The 17,212-nt window shown below is 41.8% G+C and overlaps 1 protein-coding gene across 4 annotated transcripts in view; it reads right to left on the bottom strand.

Annotated features, from left to right (window-relative positions):
- The window catches only part of MPP7 (MAGUK p55 scaffold protein 7), a 94,001-nt gene extending 82,167 nt beyond the window's left edge, over positions 1–11,834 (bottom strand). Inside the window, exons 1-3 of one of the 4 annotated variants that reach the window (XM_085892151.1) lie at positions 11,624–11,834; positions 8,376–8,413; positions 11–123 (exon numbers count right to left, since the gene is read on the bottom strand). In XM_085892151.1, the coding sequence (XP_085748277.1) occupies positions 11–98 (88 nt within the window). In that variant the 5' untranslated portion in view covers positions 99–123; positions 8,376–8,413; positions 11,624–11,834. Of the gene's footprint in view, positions 1–10; positions 124–8,375; positions 8,414–11,412 lie in introns of all 4 variants that reach the window. The other 3 variants (XM_085892152.1, XM_085892150.1, XM_085892153.1) reach the window with 3 other exon arrangements.
- Between the last annotated feature and the right edge of the window lie 5,378 nt (positions 11,835–17,212).

The raw sequence follows: 17,212 nt of genomic DNA, 5'->3' as shown, positions 1-17,212 counted from the left end.
AGAAACCTACCAACAGACTGAGGGCTTGCAAGAGCAGGTGGCATCTCAACCCGTGTTGGCCTGCACACTTCTGGGGACTGTTGTCCTCCCCGCATCATCCAGTCCAACGTAAAAAGTTAAAATCTGGAGATCGTTTATACATGAAAAACAATAAAATGTAAACAGCATATTAGCTTTGTGGGGCAAAAAAAAAACCATGAGCAAATTCCAACATGTTGGAATTTGTCTATAGTTTAGTATAACAGGTCTATAGAATAACAGGTCTATAGTTTCCCAGCCATTCCAATGCCCTTCAATATAATACTCAACTACAGTGTGATATAAAAGAAAACAGAAAGAAGCCATTTGGCCATCATGCCGACACCACATCTTTCAAGGATAACCTATTTAAAATATTTGGCTATATAGACTAACCCTATATTTAATGGTATCTTTAATTAGGTCAAAGCATAATTTCCACATCCCTTTTACAAGCAATTTACATGCCCAATTTCTTCTCCAGGCAGGACATTTTGCCTGGTTACCAGCATGTAATGTTCAACTCCGAGAAGACAACATGACATATTTAACATCCACAACTAAAACACAGAAAGGAAAGATCACTTACTCCCCACCAAAAAGGAAACATGGACTCGCAGAAGCACAATTATATTTGGCAGTCAGGAACTTCTTTCAAATGCATTTCCTGGAAAAGATCAATTTTGCCAACAGAATTTTAATAGCGCCAGGCATTGATGAGGTTTTTACAGAAATGATAATTGCAGCGGGAGAAGTCGGAGTCAGTTGGACGAAGAGGCTGTTGTATGTATGTATGTATGTATGTATGTATGTGGGTTCAATTCTGGAGGATTGGAGGACAGAGGTAATCATGCCGGTATGGAAACGGAAGGGAGATTTTCAATTCAATATAGAAGTACAGTGGCATTATACTCCTTAATCGTGTCATGAAGGTGCTGCAAAGGATTCTGGATGGGAGAATAAGGAAGAATGTGGAGATGGAGAATGGAGAAGAGCAGCAGGGGTTCAGAAAAGGGAGGGGGATGATGGATGGGATGTTCGTGCTGAGACAGCTGGTGGAAAAGATGTTGGAGGTGCAAGGTGAGATGGCATTGGGATTTGTGAACCTGGAGAAGGCCTACAACACTGTACAGAGAGGTTGTGATGGTGACACTGAGATCGATGAGAGTGTCGGATGCAGAAGTTAGGTTGGTGGAAGGGATGTACAAGAAAATGAAGGGAAGAGTTTTGTTTGGTGCTAGGATGTCTGAGGAATTCAGCATGAACATCGGTTTGAGGCAGGGAAGCGTTCTCAGCCCACTCACATTTATCATGGTGATGGAGCTGGTAAACAGAAAGGTGAGCCTGAGGGGTAGTATGGGCAGGATAATGTATATGGACAATCTAACTGTTGTGATGGAGAGTGGGTGGGAGATGCAGGAAGTACTGAAGGAGTGGAAGTAGGCATTTGAGAAACATGGGCTGAAGATGAGTTTGGACAAAAACTGTGATGTGGATCAGGCAGCAGAGAAAATAAATTAATATCAGATTAGAGCAGAAGCATATCAGACAGGGAAAGAGGTTTGAATATCTGGGAGGTACAGTGACAAGGATAAGTTTGAGGCAGAGGAGGATTCAGGTGGGTGTGAATGCATGGACGAGGGTGGAAGAAGTAATGGCAGACAAAGATATCAAGAAAATTGAAAGGGAAGGTTCTGATGTCATGTGTAATGCTAGCCTACCTTTACGGTCTGGAGACGATGGCTCTGACAAAACCAACAACAGAGGCTGCAGGTTATCAAAAGAACAACTGGGATAGGAGGATTGTGGGAGTGAAGAGGGTGGATAGAAGGAGGATGGATTAACTGAGGAAGGAGATTGATGTGCAGATGAGCTTGACGTGGAGGTTGCTGAAATAGTAACACCCTGACATCCAACTCAACAGCTGATGGGTCCGCCTGGTACAGTCGCTCAAAGTAACCGGCCCAGTGGGCCTTCATTTTTGACTCCTCTTTCAAGAGCCAACCACCACCCGCTCTAACTGCAGTACAACGAGGGATGGGCTTGGAGGAACACAATGCGTGAATTCCCTTGAAAGCAGGACGAGAATCGCTTGACCACAGGTGATGCTCCACCCCACAACACATTCCTCGCACATAGGCCCCCATTGGCCACCATTAGTGCATGCACAGTTTTATGCCTCAACTCCCTGAACAGTTCAGCTCTGCCATTAAGCCTGGCCCTGCAACTGGTCAATGGTAGACAGTGTCCCTTGAGACAAAATTCTTCTTTGTCCTATGGTGAATTCAAAGACATCCACCGGCAACATCAAGGATAGTGGTCTTGAAGGCACTCCGCATCTCTTCAGGATTTCCCAAAGCACCCAGACCAACCAAATCCTCACTCAGCCTGCTCGCGAACTCCTCAGTAACTCTCTCATCCTTGAGCTTGCCAACATCCAGGTTAAGCTGGGATGGTATCATTCTCCTGGATTGAAGCTGCAATTTCAGAGTTGCTACAACAAGCCTGTGTTCGGTATCGAGGAACTGAGCACTCCCGTAAACCCTGCAGTTCTGGATCATCCTCCAGTGACCATCAACGAGCAGGTGGTCAATCTCCTTTGCCACACCACCAGCAGTGGAATGCGAAGTCCAGCGATGAGCCTGTGGGCAATGAAACCATGAACCAGCCACCCAAGTCCACAACTTCTTGCAAAATCACAGAACTTAGTGCTATTCTGGTTCACAGTTCCAGACCCATGGGGACCAACACATGTCTCATAACCATCCCTATCAGTGCCAGTCAATACAATGAAATCCCCAAAGACAAGAAGAGTATCTCGCCTGGGGCAGTGATCAACCACAGAGTCCACCGCAGCATAGAATGCATCCTTCATGGTGAGATCACTCATCTCAGTCGTAGCATACACAGAGACCAGGGAAAGGACAACCAAGGAGTGACAAATCCTTAGTCGCATAAAACGCTCGTTGACCGGTGTTAGCTCAATTATCATTGGAGTCAGGTTATTGGACACAGCTACAGCAACTCCTTGGGCATGGTAACCATCAGAGCGACCGGACCAATCGTAGGTGTAACCACCCACCATGATCTCACCACAATCTGGTCTCCAGACCTCAGATAACAGACAGGTGATCATCCTCTCTTCAGGATAGGACATTGCAGGCACCCACCCAAAGGGACCGCCGTCTGGTGGACGACACCTCAGCACCACTCCACCACACATGCCACGCAATCTGAACCAGGAAGTTTACCCCATGCTTTTCCTCCTATCATCAAGGAATGGGGGCCCCGAAGACTATGCCCCAATCCCGTCATCCGGCGAGATGCCCTGCGAAGGGCAGCAGCACAGGAGGTACATGGAGTGGGCATAGTTATGGAGATTTGTTATGGAGAGCTATCTATTCCTCAGCAGCACAGCATGGAGTGGGTTTTCAGTTTTCTTTGCATTTGTGGGTTTTGCGGAATGAAGTATTTTACGGCAGCCAAATTGCAAATGCTGCCCCCAACCTCCTCAAAAAAAAAGTAACCCAACTGTAGCAGCACATCCGCAGACACAGTTGTGCACTACATATGGATGGCCATTGGCTCACAAGGAGCTCCTCCGCCCTTTGACAGGTTTTGTTTTTAATCCTTTTGGGTGTCCGTACCAAAACCAATCACTCCCGTCGCAACCACAACCACCACGATCGAGCATAGCGGATGCACAGGCTTCTTTTCAGACTTGTCCTTCTCTTGCTCCTATTTGTGAGTGTACGGGCCATAAGACATAGGAGAAGCCAACGGGATTATTTGTGGACAAGGAGGTTACAGTCCATACAGAATTCTCTCCATCGTAGTATTGCTTCTTGTCCTCCCTTCCCACCCTTTAAAAAAACTCCGTTTCACTATTGCACTGTTGGTTTAGTGTACGGTCTGGAATTGGGACAAATAACCATGGTGCGAGTAAATCCACAGCAGTTGGAAATTGGCACCAAAACCCCTCGGTAGGAGGGTACAAACATGATGGTTCGTCGATGGTCTTTGCTTGGCCCCCGTCCTTTTGAATCGATGAACGCATCGCAGGCTACAGGAACGTTGGAGTTACTGTATATCAGAAAACGAATAAAGATAGTTTGGCTTTTCCCGGCAGATGACGTACAGGCAGAAAGTGATAAATGTGTCATTGAGAAATTGAAGTCGCAAGGACTACCCATCACTATATTGCTGACCATCCGGGTGGGAGATTTGACCTTGTGCCAACCCGCATCACCGTTACAGTAAAATGAAGTTTTGTACAAAATTTTAGCTTTTTCTTGGATAAGGTCTACAGCAATGGAACTCTAATTTCTATTCCAATGACTCCAAGAGCTACCAATGGTATTCTCATTCCGTGCGAAATTAATCAGCGTGACCCTTTAGGGAGGGGGGTGAGGGGGGGGTAGTCAGAGAGTAGAAACTGGAGAGCTTCCTCACCTATCTATCCACATGGCCAAGCAAGGTAAATATGCCAAAAGCTCTCAAAAAGTTGCTCTTGTGCTTCACGTTTGTCAATTAGGAAAAAGCTTCAACAATGTTGAAGCGATCACAGAAATGTGCCCTCCCGATACATCACCATTAAACAAAGTTTACAGTGGTGGAACAGCGAGCATGAAAATGCACTGACCAAAGTAGTGGCAAGATCAAGATTGAACAAATTATGAAAGAGAAGGTGACAATATTTTACCTAAAATGTTTCACTGCATTTCACTCACTGCATGCCAAAGAGCGTAATGTACAACAGCTCAATTGGAAATAAATAAATAACCCAGACAATGAAGGAGAAACACCAAAACAGCTACAATTTATAGGTGACAGTTTTAAATTCAAATCAAACTGAAGAAATCAAAGGTATGATGGAAGATCCAGATTCTGGAATTTTTCAAGTGATTCTTCACCATTGAGATGTAGGACAAAAAACAATATCCAGTAATAGTACAATATCTCAAAAAGTTAGACGGATTCAGATGAAACTTGGTGGACGGTTTGGGTGTGCGACTATCAATAGGTTCCATTTCGGTGAAGATCCGAATCCGGATACGAGAATTAAAAAAAAAAATTCAAGTGAATCTTCACCATTAAGAGATGGGGCCAAAAACAATATGCAGTGCTCATATGGCCAATGTGACGATGGTGCAATGCAGCGATTCCTGCAGGAGGTGGAGCATTGTTACTTCCATGTGCCGAGATCGCTACTTCCACATTGGACCCCAATGTAAAAACATTCGTCACAATGCCACATTACAGGATGAGGACAAAATGAAATAAATGTGTTATTATTTAGCATTCATCTTTGTCAGAGGTTTGCACCTCCTGTGTGTTCCACGGTCACAAATAAATGTAATCAACAACAACCACGTGTTTGGTTTGGTTTTTTTATGGAGTGCGTGCAGCAAAAAAATGATCACCATGCAAAAATGCCATCTCAGCATGCATCAAAAACGATACAAAATGACAAATCAATGGATCAGATCGAAAAACAAATTAACTGGCCTATTGGTTGCAATCAGGAATGGAGAAACAGATATTCACCAAAATTGAATAAATTCTTCCTTGTGACACACCCAACATGTCCACCAAGTGTAGTTCAAATCCATCGAGAACATTTTGAGATATCATGCCATATATATTTTTTGGCCCGATCTCTCAATGGTGAAGAATCACTTTTAAAATTCTAGTGATGGGATCTGGGTCCAGATCTTCAACAAAATCTAATCAGTTCGTCCTTGTCAACACACACAACCTGTCCACAAAATTTCATCCGTATCCATCCACAACTTTTTGAGATATCCCACACACAGACAGACAGACAAACAAACAAACGAAAAAACTCAGAGCGACACTTGGCAAAACAGCTCAAAGTAGAACGTCACTCGGTAGAGCGCATACCTCTGCCAGGTGGAACAATGCACATTTAGTATCACACTGATCGGCTGGATCCAAACAAAATCTAATCTGCTTGTTCTTGACACCTAAAACAACTCATCCAACTTGTTTCATCATAACTCGTCAACAACTTTTTGAAATATTGCGATATACGAGGTGTGTTCAAAAAGTATCCAACCTTAATTTTTCGTGCGTAAGCAAATGAAGCGAGGGAGACGTGGTTTGGTGCACTATTGAAGTATTTTGAAGGCGATCCTAATTCGTATGCGTGAATATTTTCCCGCCTAAAGAAGTTGTCAGTCGCCGACAGACCACCGATGAGTGAGAAAGTGTTGGTGAGCGCTGTCGGATTTTCGTTGACAAAATTGCGGAAAAACTTGAATAACGCTACTGCAACAAATTTTGTGTAAAGCTTGGCGATTCCCAAGTGGAAACAATCCACAAGATTCAACAGGCCTTCGGGAATGAAGCAATGGGCACCACACAGATAAAAGTGGTACAACCGCTTCAAAGATGGTCGCACATCAGTGGAAAGTGAAGCACGTTCTGGTGGGCCCTCAACATCCCGAAATGAGATCGTCATTTACCAAGTGAGGACCCGTCGAATCACGATCAGAGAACTTGCAGACGAGGCGGGCGTCAGTATTGGATCCATTAATTCCATTGTGACTGAGGATTTGGGCTTAAGGAGAATCTCAGCAAAGTTCGTGCCAAAGCTGCTAACGATCGAGCAGAAGCAACTCCGTTTGGAGATCGCACAGGACATGCTGGAGACTGTGAACAGCGATCCCAACTTCTTCAACACAGTGATCACTGGCGATGAGACCTGGGTATATGGGTGCGACCCAGAAACCAAGTTCCAGTCATCACAATGGAAGCATCCAACATCCCCGAGGCCAAAAAAAAAGCAAGGAAGTTCCACAGCAATGTCAAAGTCATGCTGACCATCTTCTTTCACTCCAGTGGCGTGGTTCATCACGAGTACGCACCACATGGCACAACCATCAAAGGGTACTACCAAGAGGTACTGCGTCGCCTTCGTGACGCTGTGCGACTCAACGGCCGGAACTGTGGGCAGCGGTCAATTGGCAGCTCCATCACGATAACACACCCTCCAATTCTTCACATTTGATACAGAGTTTCCTGGCCAAACACAACACACCTGTGCTTCGTCAGGCTCCCTACTCTCCCGACATGGCTCAGTGTGACTTCTGGCTTTTCCCCAAGCTGAAAATGTCCCTCAAAGGGACCAGATTTCAGTCCAGAGAAGACATCAGGCGGAATGCAATGGACCAGCTGCGCGCCATCCCAAAAGAGGCGTTCCAGCGCTGCTTCCGACAATGGCAGAACCGTTGGGAGAAGTGTGTGGCAGCCCAAGGGGACTACTTTGAAGGAGATTAGTGTAAGATTGTTGTATCTGGATACGAGTATTTTTTTATGAACAAAGGTCGGATACTTTTTGAACACACCTCGCTCGTGTGTGTGTGTGTGTGTGTGTGTGTGTGTGTGTGTGTGTGTGTGTGTGTGTGTGTGTGTGTGTGTGTGTGTGTGTATATATATATATATATATATATATATATATATATATATATATATATATATATATATATATATATATATATATATATATATATATATATATATCAGTTTTTTGGCCCTAATCTATCAATTTTAGAAGTTAGACCTGTGTTGATGTTTTGATCTTAAAATTAATTGGTGGTTTAATTTAGACCTAACATGCAAATCCTGTTCAAATTAAGTCATTCATTTGCAAATTGAGTATTTTAGAAAGTGATACGAAGATGTTGACCATTTGGCTTACATTGACCTCAAAAGTAAGTGGTGTTTGTTTTCAGTGAGCTGATATAAAAAAAATCCTGTTAAATTTTCAAGTCAATCGGATGAAAATTGAGGATTTTAGAAAAAATGGCCCAAATTGGCCTTTTGGCCTATGTTTACCTCAAAATTAGTAGGTGGTTGAATTCAGACCTGATTTGCAAATGCTCTTCAAATTTCAAGTTAATTGGATTAAAATTGACAATTTTAAAAAACAATTTTAAAATTTGGCCTATTTGGGGTTGACCTTATGGCCTATGTTGACCTTTTGACCTAGGATAACATCAAAAGTAATAGGTGGTTGAATTTACTGACTAGATATGCAAATCCTGTTCAAATTTCAAGTCAATCCGATGAAATTTGAGGATTTTCGAAAATTTGGCTCAAATTGGCCTATTGGCCTAAGTGGACCTTTTTGGTAGACCATATTTTACGAAACTTCAATGTGGGACCGTCGCAGGGTCGGTGACATTAATCTCTGAAAATTTCAGAATGGTTGGTTGAGCGGCTTGGGCTGGAGGCGAAAACAGACAAATAAACACACCAACACAAACAAAAGGAGGCGATGAACATACTTGTCAAAAAAAAAAAATTGCCAAGTAAAAAGTTATCGCACTTACAGTAAATACCGAGCCGAGCTGAGCCGTGCAGTGCCGTGCTGTAACAAATGGAGGCGATGAACATACTTGTCAAAAAAAATTGCCAAGCAACAAGTTATAGCACTTACAGTAAATACCGAGCCGAGCCGAGCCGTGCAGTGCTCAGTAACAAACAAACTTTTGCTGTAACAAACTTAGGCGATGAACATACTTGTCAATAAAAAAATATTTTTGCCAAGTAACAAGAAAAAAAACGTCAAGTAGAGCAAGATACTTGCAAAATCCACTCCCCTCTCCAACGGTTGCCAGGAATACATCAAATTGTCCATTTCATTAAGATTAGAATTGACAATCTTAATCAAAGCTCAGGTTAATCGGATGAAAATTGACAATTTTTCAGATGAAATTTGATGATTTTAGAAGTTCGATCTTGAGTTAACCTTTTGACCTCAAAAATAGTTGATTTTCCAATTCAGTCACACAATATGCAAATTCTGTTCAAATTTAAAGTCAATCGGATGAAAAAAAAAAATGACGATTTTAGAAGTTTGACCTCAAGATGACCTTTGATTGCAAAATCAAATGGATTTTCAGTTGAGACTACCTCTACAACTTGGTAAAGTTTCATGATGATCGGTTTAAAATTGTGACCTGTAGGCGATAGACAGACGGAACAAAAATCAACTGACCAATATACATTTTCTGAAAAATCTTCGATTTTGCAAGTAACAGAGACAGAAAGGGGTGAAAAAACATAACCTCCTTCACCTTCGGTGGTGTGTGTATGTGTATGTGTATGTGTATATAGAGATATATATATATAGATATATATATATATAGAGATATATATATATATAGAGATATATATATATATATAGAGATATATATAGAGATATATATATAGAGATAGAGATATATATATATAGAGATATATATATATAGAGATATATATATATAGAGATATATATATATAGATATATATATATATAGAGATATATATATATATAGAGATATATATATATATATAGAGATATATATAGAGATATATATATAGAGATAGAGATAGAGAGAGATATTCTCTCTGCTTTTCCATGAAGCAAAATCTATCTCTCTCCATATGCGGACAGTGGTTATATCTGGACAGTGTTGGACTCTGGGCGGGTTTGTCTCCAGACATGTCAAGATGGTATTTATCTTCGACGTGTCCGGATTGGAAATCGCTTCTGGACGCGTCTGAGCGAGGTTTGTCTCTGGACATGTCCGGGCAACAGGTGGTGTTTGTCTCTGGGCCGTGTTTATAATATGACTGGTATAAAATGCATGTCAGACATTATTTTGTTTCCATCTTCAGTTATTCTGTGCAGAATCATTTTGACGAGACAATATGAATCGTAATTAACGCTCCACTGCACGTCTGTCTTCCCTTCCTCTCACCTCACACTCTCTTCCCTTCCCAAACCCTCCTCATTCTTTTCCCCTCCTCTTCACATCCTCCCATTTCTCTCCTCCTCCTCCTCCTCCTCCTCCTCCTCCTTTCGTATTCCCATCAGTGAAGCAACGGGTGGTATTTGTTCGTTGCTGAATAAAACTTTTATTATTGTGAAACATGACCTTTCCATTCCCTTACTTAATGAATAAATTATGCTCATTATCTATGTACCCAGCTGATTCTGTCTTTTCTTTCATTGGTCCAGCCGGGAAGTTCGACCCCATTATTAATTGACGATTAGCCGGTGCGTACTTGGAAACTCTGCTCAACTGCACCTGATACAGTAAGTTTCACACAAATAAGCATCAAGAGCACGTGAACCCCCCCTCCTCCTCCTCTTTGGTAAGGACGTCCACAGGTAAGAAATCATGCGGAGTGGTGTAAACCGGTATCATGCGGATTGCTCAGCAACCCACCAGTGTGGGGAGTTATCGGTGCCTGACGGCCTCAGGACCAGGCGTTTGGGAGGGACCAGAGTGCTTCCCCTCATGGCGAGCCTCAAACCCTGTATCAGTAACAATACTTTAAGAATTGTGCAGGAATCAATTAGTACAAATAATGTTCCAATCCATGGTACAAACAAAAAGGCCTCCTCAAACGCAGGCATGCCTCCCCAGTCTTTTATTCCGACCAACCACCTGACATCTTTATTCCTCTTCTTTTCCCCACAAAATTATAATAGGTGGAACATCAATGGGATAACATGTAAAAAGCCATAGAGTGAGGAATAGTACAACTACAGTACAGGAAAGGGTAAGTAAAAAAGAAAACAAAATACTGCAGAAAAAAAAAAGTAGTTGATGGTGAATATCTGCAAAGAAAAGAAAGTCCAGGTAATCAAGGATGTCCCCAAACCTGCGATCGAGCACAACAGTCCACCAAAGTTGGTGGAATGGCCAAAGCACAGTTTAAAGTCGACGTACCAATTTACGACAAATACTTCAGCACATATTGCGAGATCAATAATCCTTGGAAAACAATTTCAAGAATATGCAATATCCAACATCTTGGATTCACTACTGTTGCTCTTCCCGAGCCAACAAAACAAGCACTGCTGCCATTGCCTATGTGCAGGAAGATGACCCCCACCCCCCCCCCAACCCCACGCCAGCATCGAATCTGGTTTTGAGTCCTGACCCGGTGTTCGTACTCGACGTGCTTTGCAGACAGTTCGCTGCAACGACCGGCGTGCCATCTCTCAAACGGACATCGAGCTGGGAGACTCGTCTGCCAGGATTAACTGAACTTTACACATCCTACTCGGTGTTTCGCAAGAGAAGGCGACCGTTTGCTGGCAGCAGCAGCACCCAGGGCCAAATTCCTGCTCGAATCTACGGGAACACTGACTGACTGCATCCTCTGCATTGCCAAACGTCGAGAAAATGATGCAAACCAAACGAGCAAGCAGGTGCGCGTGAATGAATGTAATTGAACGAATTAATGTGATCTGTGCTGTATTACATGTCAAAAAGGAAATAACATTATTATAATAATAATAATAATCAAAACAAATATCGGGTACAATTTACAAGAAAAAAAAAAAAACGGTGCCATCTATTTATTACGTACATAAAACGTAGCCTTCTGTTAAACCTTCACCGTGTACCCCAACGGACAAGTACTCTGTCCACGGCCGTTCCCTTATTCTCAAGGCCTCCGTATAATGTCCTCGCGGCGAAGAATCGCACAGCAAGCAGACGAGGCGGTTTTCCACATGAACAGGCATTACTGTAAACGGAAACGAAGGAAACATTTCTCCTTTCATTCATTCCGTCCGTACCTGCCGAAGATCGAAGGCCAGTCACACCCAATTATCTGCCGATCAACCGGTCATGGTGCAACCGCGACAACAAAACTCAGTATAAAAGGGCGAAAAAATCCAGACGCCCGGACAGGAACACGGAAAAGGCACCGCCTATATCGCCGACATTGTCGAGGAACCGTGCCGTGCCCAGGCCGCCCACTCAACGTCACCACAACGTTTCGGGATGCTTCTTCTTCTTCATTTTTGGTTGTTTTTTTTTTTTTATTGAATGAAGCTGCCTGTTACAGCAGCGAAATTACGCCACGCCCCCAAAATGTCACGTGGAGAGATGCCATCGATTCTCATCGGGCCCATGATTTTTTTTTTTGTCCCATGAGCCAGACCTGGTCATTTTTGGCCACCGGTACCATCCGAGGGGAATAATGCTCATTGTAATTTTGGCAACGTATACATCTCTACAGTCAGGGACTGTGTGATAGCATTGTGTTAGTGGTAGCTTTGTGTGTGCTATTAGCCGTTTAGTAACCCCATCCCAAAATAAACTTTTCTAAAACCGGCGTAAGACAGAAGAAGACGTTCTATTTAAAACTAATGGTTCTCTCTTATTATAGACTATATCTTCTTGAAAATTGTTAGGCATGTAGCTCATTTTATTTTATTTTCAAAACAGTTGTTAAACCTAACGGAGCATTTAGTGTTTGCAAATTACAGGCACTGATAGTCCAGTGCTGATACATTGGAGAACATATGATTCTGTTTTCATCAAAAGTGGTACGGAAGTTTTTTGCCCATACCCTAATTCGTGGATACCATGTTTAAATACGTGAAATTGAAGAAAATTTAATCATAAACTAAAATAAAAAAATATATTTTAAGTTAGATGTTTTACTCCACAGAGTAAAAGGTGATTAAGTTACTTTTGGAGATGTCGCCACTACAGTTTTGTCTATGGCACTGAGGGAAGGAGCTGAAAGTGACAGAATAGATGTGTTTGACACGTACAGGGAGAACTCTATCAAGAACAGTGAGAGATCACTACGAGGTGGAGAGGCCGGCCATCAGCTGCAAAGCATCACAGGCACACATATTATGAGGCAGTGGAGGAGGTTCCTGAGCACAGTTAATAACAAGACCAGTCTCATTACCTTCTTAGTCGGTGAATAGAGGAAACCAGAATACAGGGAAAAGCTACAGGGGAAGGTTCTACATGCAACTGTGAATGACAAGTGTTACAGAATCACATCTCAGGACAGTGAGGAGGTGCCACCGGCTATATTGCCGTGCCAACAGGAAGAAGCAGATGGGCGCCTACTTCTCCATACTGCTCATGCAGCAAGAGAGGGCTATCAGGCTGTAGTGATCTGCTCAGAGGACACAGATGTCTTCATAATGTCCTTGGCATTTCATGACAATATTGGAGTCCCACTGTTCCAGAAATGTGGAACTAGAACCCGGACGAGGCTCGTTGACATCATGAAGGTTGCTGCCACTGTTGGCATAGATGTCTGTCGGGCTCTCATTGGGATGCATGCATATACAGGATGTGACACTGTCTGTGCGTTTGCAGGCAAAAGGAAGACAAGCACCTTGAAACTCTTGACCAGCAACAGGGAAACCCAGGACACATTCCTAGAGCTGGGTCATATATGAGACTTCTCCCGAGAATTGATGGACAAACTAGAGGCATTTACTTGCCTCCTCTATGCACCAAAGGCATCATCCACTAAGGTCAATGATCTCAGGTACGACCTATTCTGTGCTAAGAAAGGTGAGATAGAGAGCCACCAGCTTCCACCATGCAGGGACTGCTTAGTGAAACACGCACAAAGAGCCAACTACCAGGCTGCAATATGGAGACGATGTCTTGAACAGGACCCGAAAGTACCAAGTCCTGTTGACTGAGGATGGAAGATGGAGAAGGAAGAAGGAGTTGAATAGTTGGTGGTGCACTGGATATATGGTCAGCCAGCACCTGAGGCAGTCCTTGATTTATTGGCCTGCAATTGGAAAAGGAAGTGTTCACTACCAAAATGTGTGTTTGTCAAATGGATTGAAATGCACTGATATGTGCAGACTGCTAGACTGTGAAAACCAGGCATCCATCTTTGAATCAGACTATGGGGAAAGTTTAGATGAGGATATTGAAGAACTGGATAATGATTATGATTTTTAAATTCATCTTGAACATTTTATATCACTTAGAATCAGTGCATATTATCAGAGATGTCTTAGAAACTATAAAGGACCTGTCTTTGGTTCATAAGACAATATATTTATCAGCAACACATTGGGCCTAGGTAATGGCCTTGTTAGTGTGGAACACCAAATTTGTGTTTCTATTCTATAATTTTATGCCCTACAACAGAAAATTGTGTTTCATTTTCACTTTTAACTCATTCATCAGATTGCACATGATTAACCATCTTGCTACTGTCTTCTTGGTTTATATTGTGTAATACAGGTGTTTGATATCTTCATATGTGCATTGTTGAGAGTCTAAATCCCTGAAATTCTGTATTTTTTGAGAAATTACAGTGAAAAAACATTAATCTTGTTCATGAACATGCTATCATTTACCTTTGTTTGATTCTTGGAAAGTATCCTTCAATAACAACAGGGAAAATATCATGACATTGACCAAACTACATAAATCCGTCCAAATTAGGTATTTTTTTCATTTGGAGGGTGGGGTGACATTGTCTGCAATACTGATTGTAATCTACAACATACAAAAAAGAAACTTAGATTTTTGGATTTCTTAATAAATTTGCTCAACGCCCATGTAATTATATTGTTCCAGAGCTTTTATTTACTTTCCACAGTAAATGATAAACAAATACTTTTCTAAAGGAGGTATGATTTATCACACAGGAAATAGACACTGATATATAAGTGTCACCAATGACATACCTTTCAACCTAGGCATATTTAGCACTTTTTGTGGAGAAGCAAATAATCCTAGCAAAAGGTGAGAGAAATTTCAATGTTAATGTTTGACTGATAAAAAAAAGTTAAGTTGAAGTAGGATGTCTTACCTTGTACTGGCCTTTTTGCACAAAATCTTATTTAAGGGTAGGCATGTAAATAGGGTGATAACACACAAAAAGCTACCACCGATACAATGCCATCACATATTTTCTAACTCTAGGGTTGTATACCTTGCCAAAAATCACTATGAGAATTATTCCTCCCAGATGGTACTGACCAACCCTACTGGCTCATGGACTAATTTTAGGTCACCTGGAATGTAGTTCTGGGGAGCTTATGGATGGTGCGTCGTGCGTCTGTCCGTCCACAAACACTTGCAACTTCTTCTCTGAAACAACACACACGATTTCGATGAAACTTGACCACAACCTTCAATGCTCGGTATGTACCAAAGTTTGTTCATGGCATTAAAACAAAAAATCGGGCCCAATTGGGGTCTGTCGGGGGGGGGGGGTTGCCCCCCAAAATATGTATTTGCTTTCTTCTCAGAAACTACACACACAGTTCCAATGAAACTTCACCACAACCTTCATCACCCGTGATGTACCAAAGTATGTTCACACTATTTTATAAAAAAAAATCAGGTTCCAAGGGCGTTTACAGGGGGGCTGCCTCCCCCCCCCCCAAATAAATATTTGCTATAACATTGGTTCATTGTACCTTTTGCTGATTTCGTTCCCCATTGACTTCCTCCTAAGTATCATTATTCTACCAGGTGACTTCCCTGGGGTATTGCCCCTATTTTTGGGGATACTGCACTGTACCTTAAATTTGTGTCGGTTTCTTTTACAATCTTGTAAATACTTGTAATCCTTTCTGCCGATCGGGCAATGCGAAGTCCCTGGAATCCAATTCTAGTTCTTCTGAAGAGTGAAAAAAACCGTATTCTCCATTCCTCAAATGCTTGCACGCCATATAACTCAAAATGATCAAAATGATTGACATCCTCCCCTTACACCCCTTCAGACCTCAATTTTTCTAATGTCATGAACAAGCTTTGGCACATCACGGGTGATGACGGTTGTGGTGAAATTTCATCAGAATTGTGTGTGGAGTTTCAGAGAAAAAAGCAAATGCATAATTTGTGGGGCATCACTCCCCCCGCCCCCCGAAAGCCTGATTTTTGTCACGTCATGAACAACCTTTGGTACACCATGGGTGATGAAGGTTGTCGTCAAGTTTCATCGGAATCGTGTGTCACTTCTGAGAAGAAAGCAAATATCTCTTTGGGATTGGCAACCCCCTCTGTAGACCCCCTTAGACCCAGATTTTTTTCAATGGCATGAACAAGCTTTGGTGCATTCACGGTATTGAACATTGTGGTAAAGTTTCATCAAAATCGTATGTGTAGTTTCAGAGAAGAAGTTGCAAGTATATGTGGACGGACAGATGGACGGACGATGCGCCATCTCATAAGCTCCCGGAACTACGTTACAGGTGAGCTAAAAAGATAGACAGTGAACGTGAGGATCACCAGTGAACAAAATATAGAATTATACGGAGAAAAAGAAAAACAATGAAATAGAGCGACTGCATTTTAATTTCATTTGGCCATCAAGAACAGTGTCAGAGTTTTCATCAGACACTGCTAAAAAGTGTTCATTTGCTAAAAACGTATCTCTGGGCGGTGCTCGCAACTTATTACTTGAAAAATCGAAGATTTTTCCATTACACTGGTCAGTCGATTTTGTTATTTTGTTTGTCTGTCTGTTTATCGCCTCGAGGTCACAATTTTAAACCGATCTTCCCAAAACTTCACCACATGGGAGAGTTTGTCAAAAGGAAGAAGCCTGTTGTGTTTGAAGTCAAAAGGTCAACAACTTAGCTGACATTTCTAAAATCCTCAATTTTCATCCGATTGACTTTAAATTTGAAGAGGATTTTCAGATCAGGTTACTGAATTCAACAAGCGAATTATTTGAGGTCAGCATAGGCCAAAAGGTCAACATAGGCCCAAGGTCAACAACTATGATAGTATTTCTAAAATCCTCACTTTTCATCCAATTGACTTGAAATTTGAAGAGGATTTTCAGATCAGGTCACTGAATTCAACCAGCAAATTATTTTTGAGGTCAACATCGGCCAAAAGGTCAATATCGGCCAAATTTCTAAAATTGTCAATTTTCATCCGATTGACTGGAAATTTGAAGAGGAGTTGCATATTGGGTCATTGAATTCAACCACCAATTATATTTTTGAGGTCAAATTTGTTTTTTGCATTTTGTATCATGCTTTGCACAATGTCTTTTTCTTGTTTAATTTATTTAATTTCCGTACTTTTCAGGGTGGTGTTCACAACTTATTTAATTTATTTAAGTTCCAGACTTTTCTGGGCAGTGTTCACAACTTATGACTTACAAAATCAAAGATTTTTCAAGTACGTATATTGGTCAGTCGATTTTGTTATTCTGTCTGTTTGTCATGAAACATTTCCAAGTTGTTGAGGTCAGAAGCCGATGGATTTTGAGGTCAAATGTCAAAGGTCATCTTGAGGTTTAATTTCTAAAAATCGTCATTTTTTTATCCGAATGACTTGAAATTTGTACAAGATTTGCACATTGCATCACTGAATTGGGAAGCTATATTTGAGAACAAAAGGTCAAAGATCAACTCAAG

This window comes from Eptatretus burgeri, chromosome 8, assembly GCF_056783735.1.
Source record: "Eptatretus burgeri isolate ZD-2024b chromosome 8, Ebu_testis_v1, whole genome shotgun sequence".
Classification (NCBI taxonomy): domain Eukaryota; kingdom Metazoa; phylum Chordata; class Myxini; order Myxiniformes; family Myxinidae; genus Eptatretus; species Eptatretus burgeri.
The sequence above is the reverse complement of the archived record's forward strand: the minus strand, read 5'-3'. Positions and strand labels throughout refer to the sequence as shown.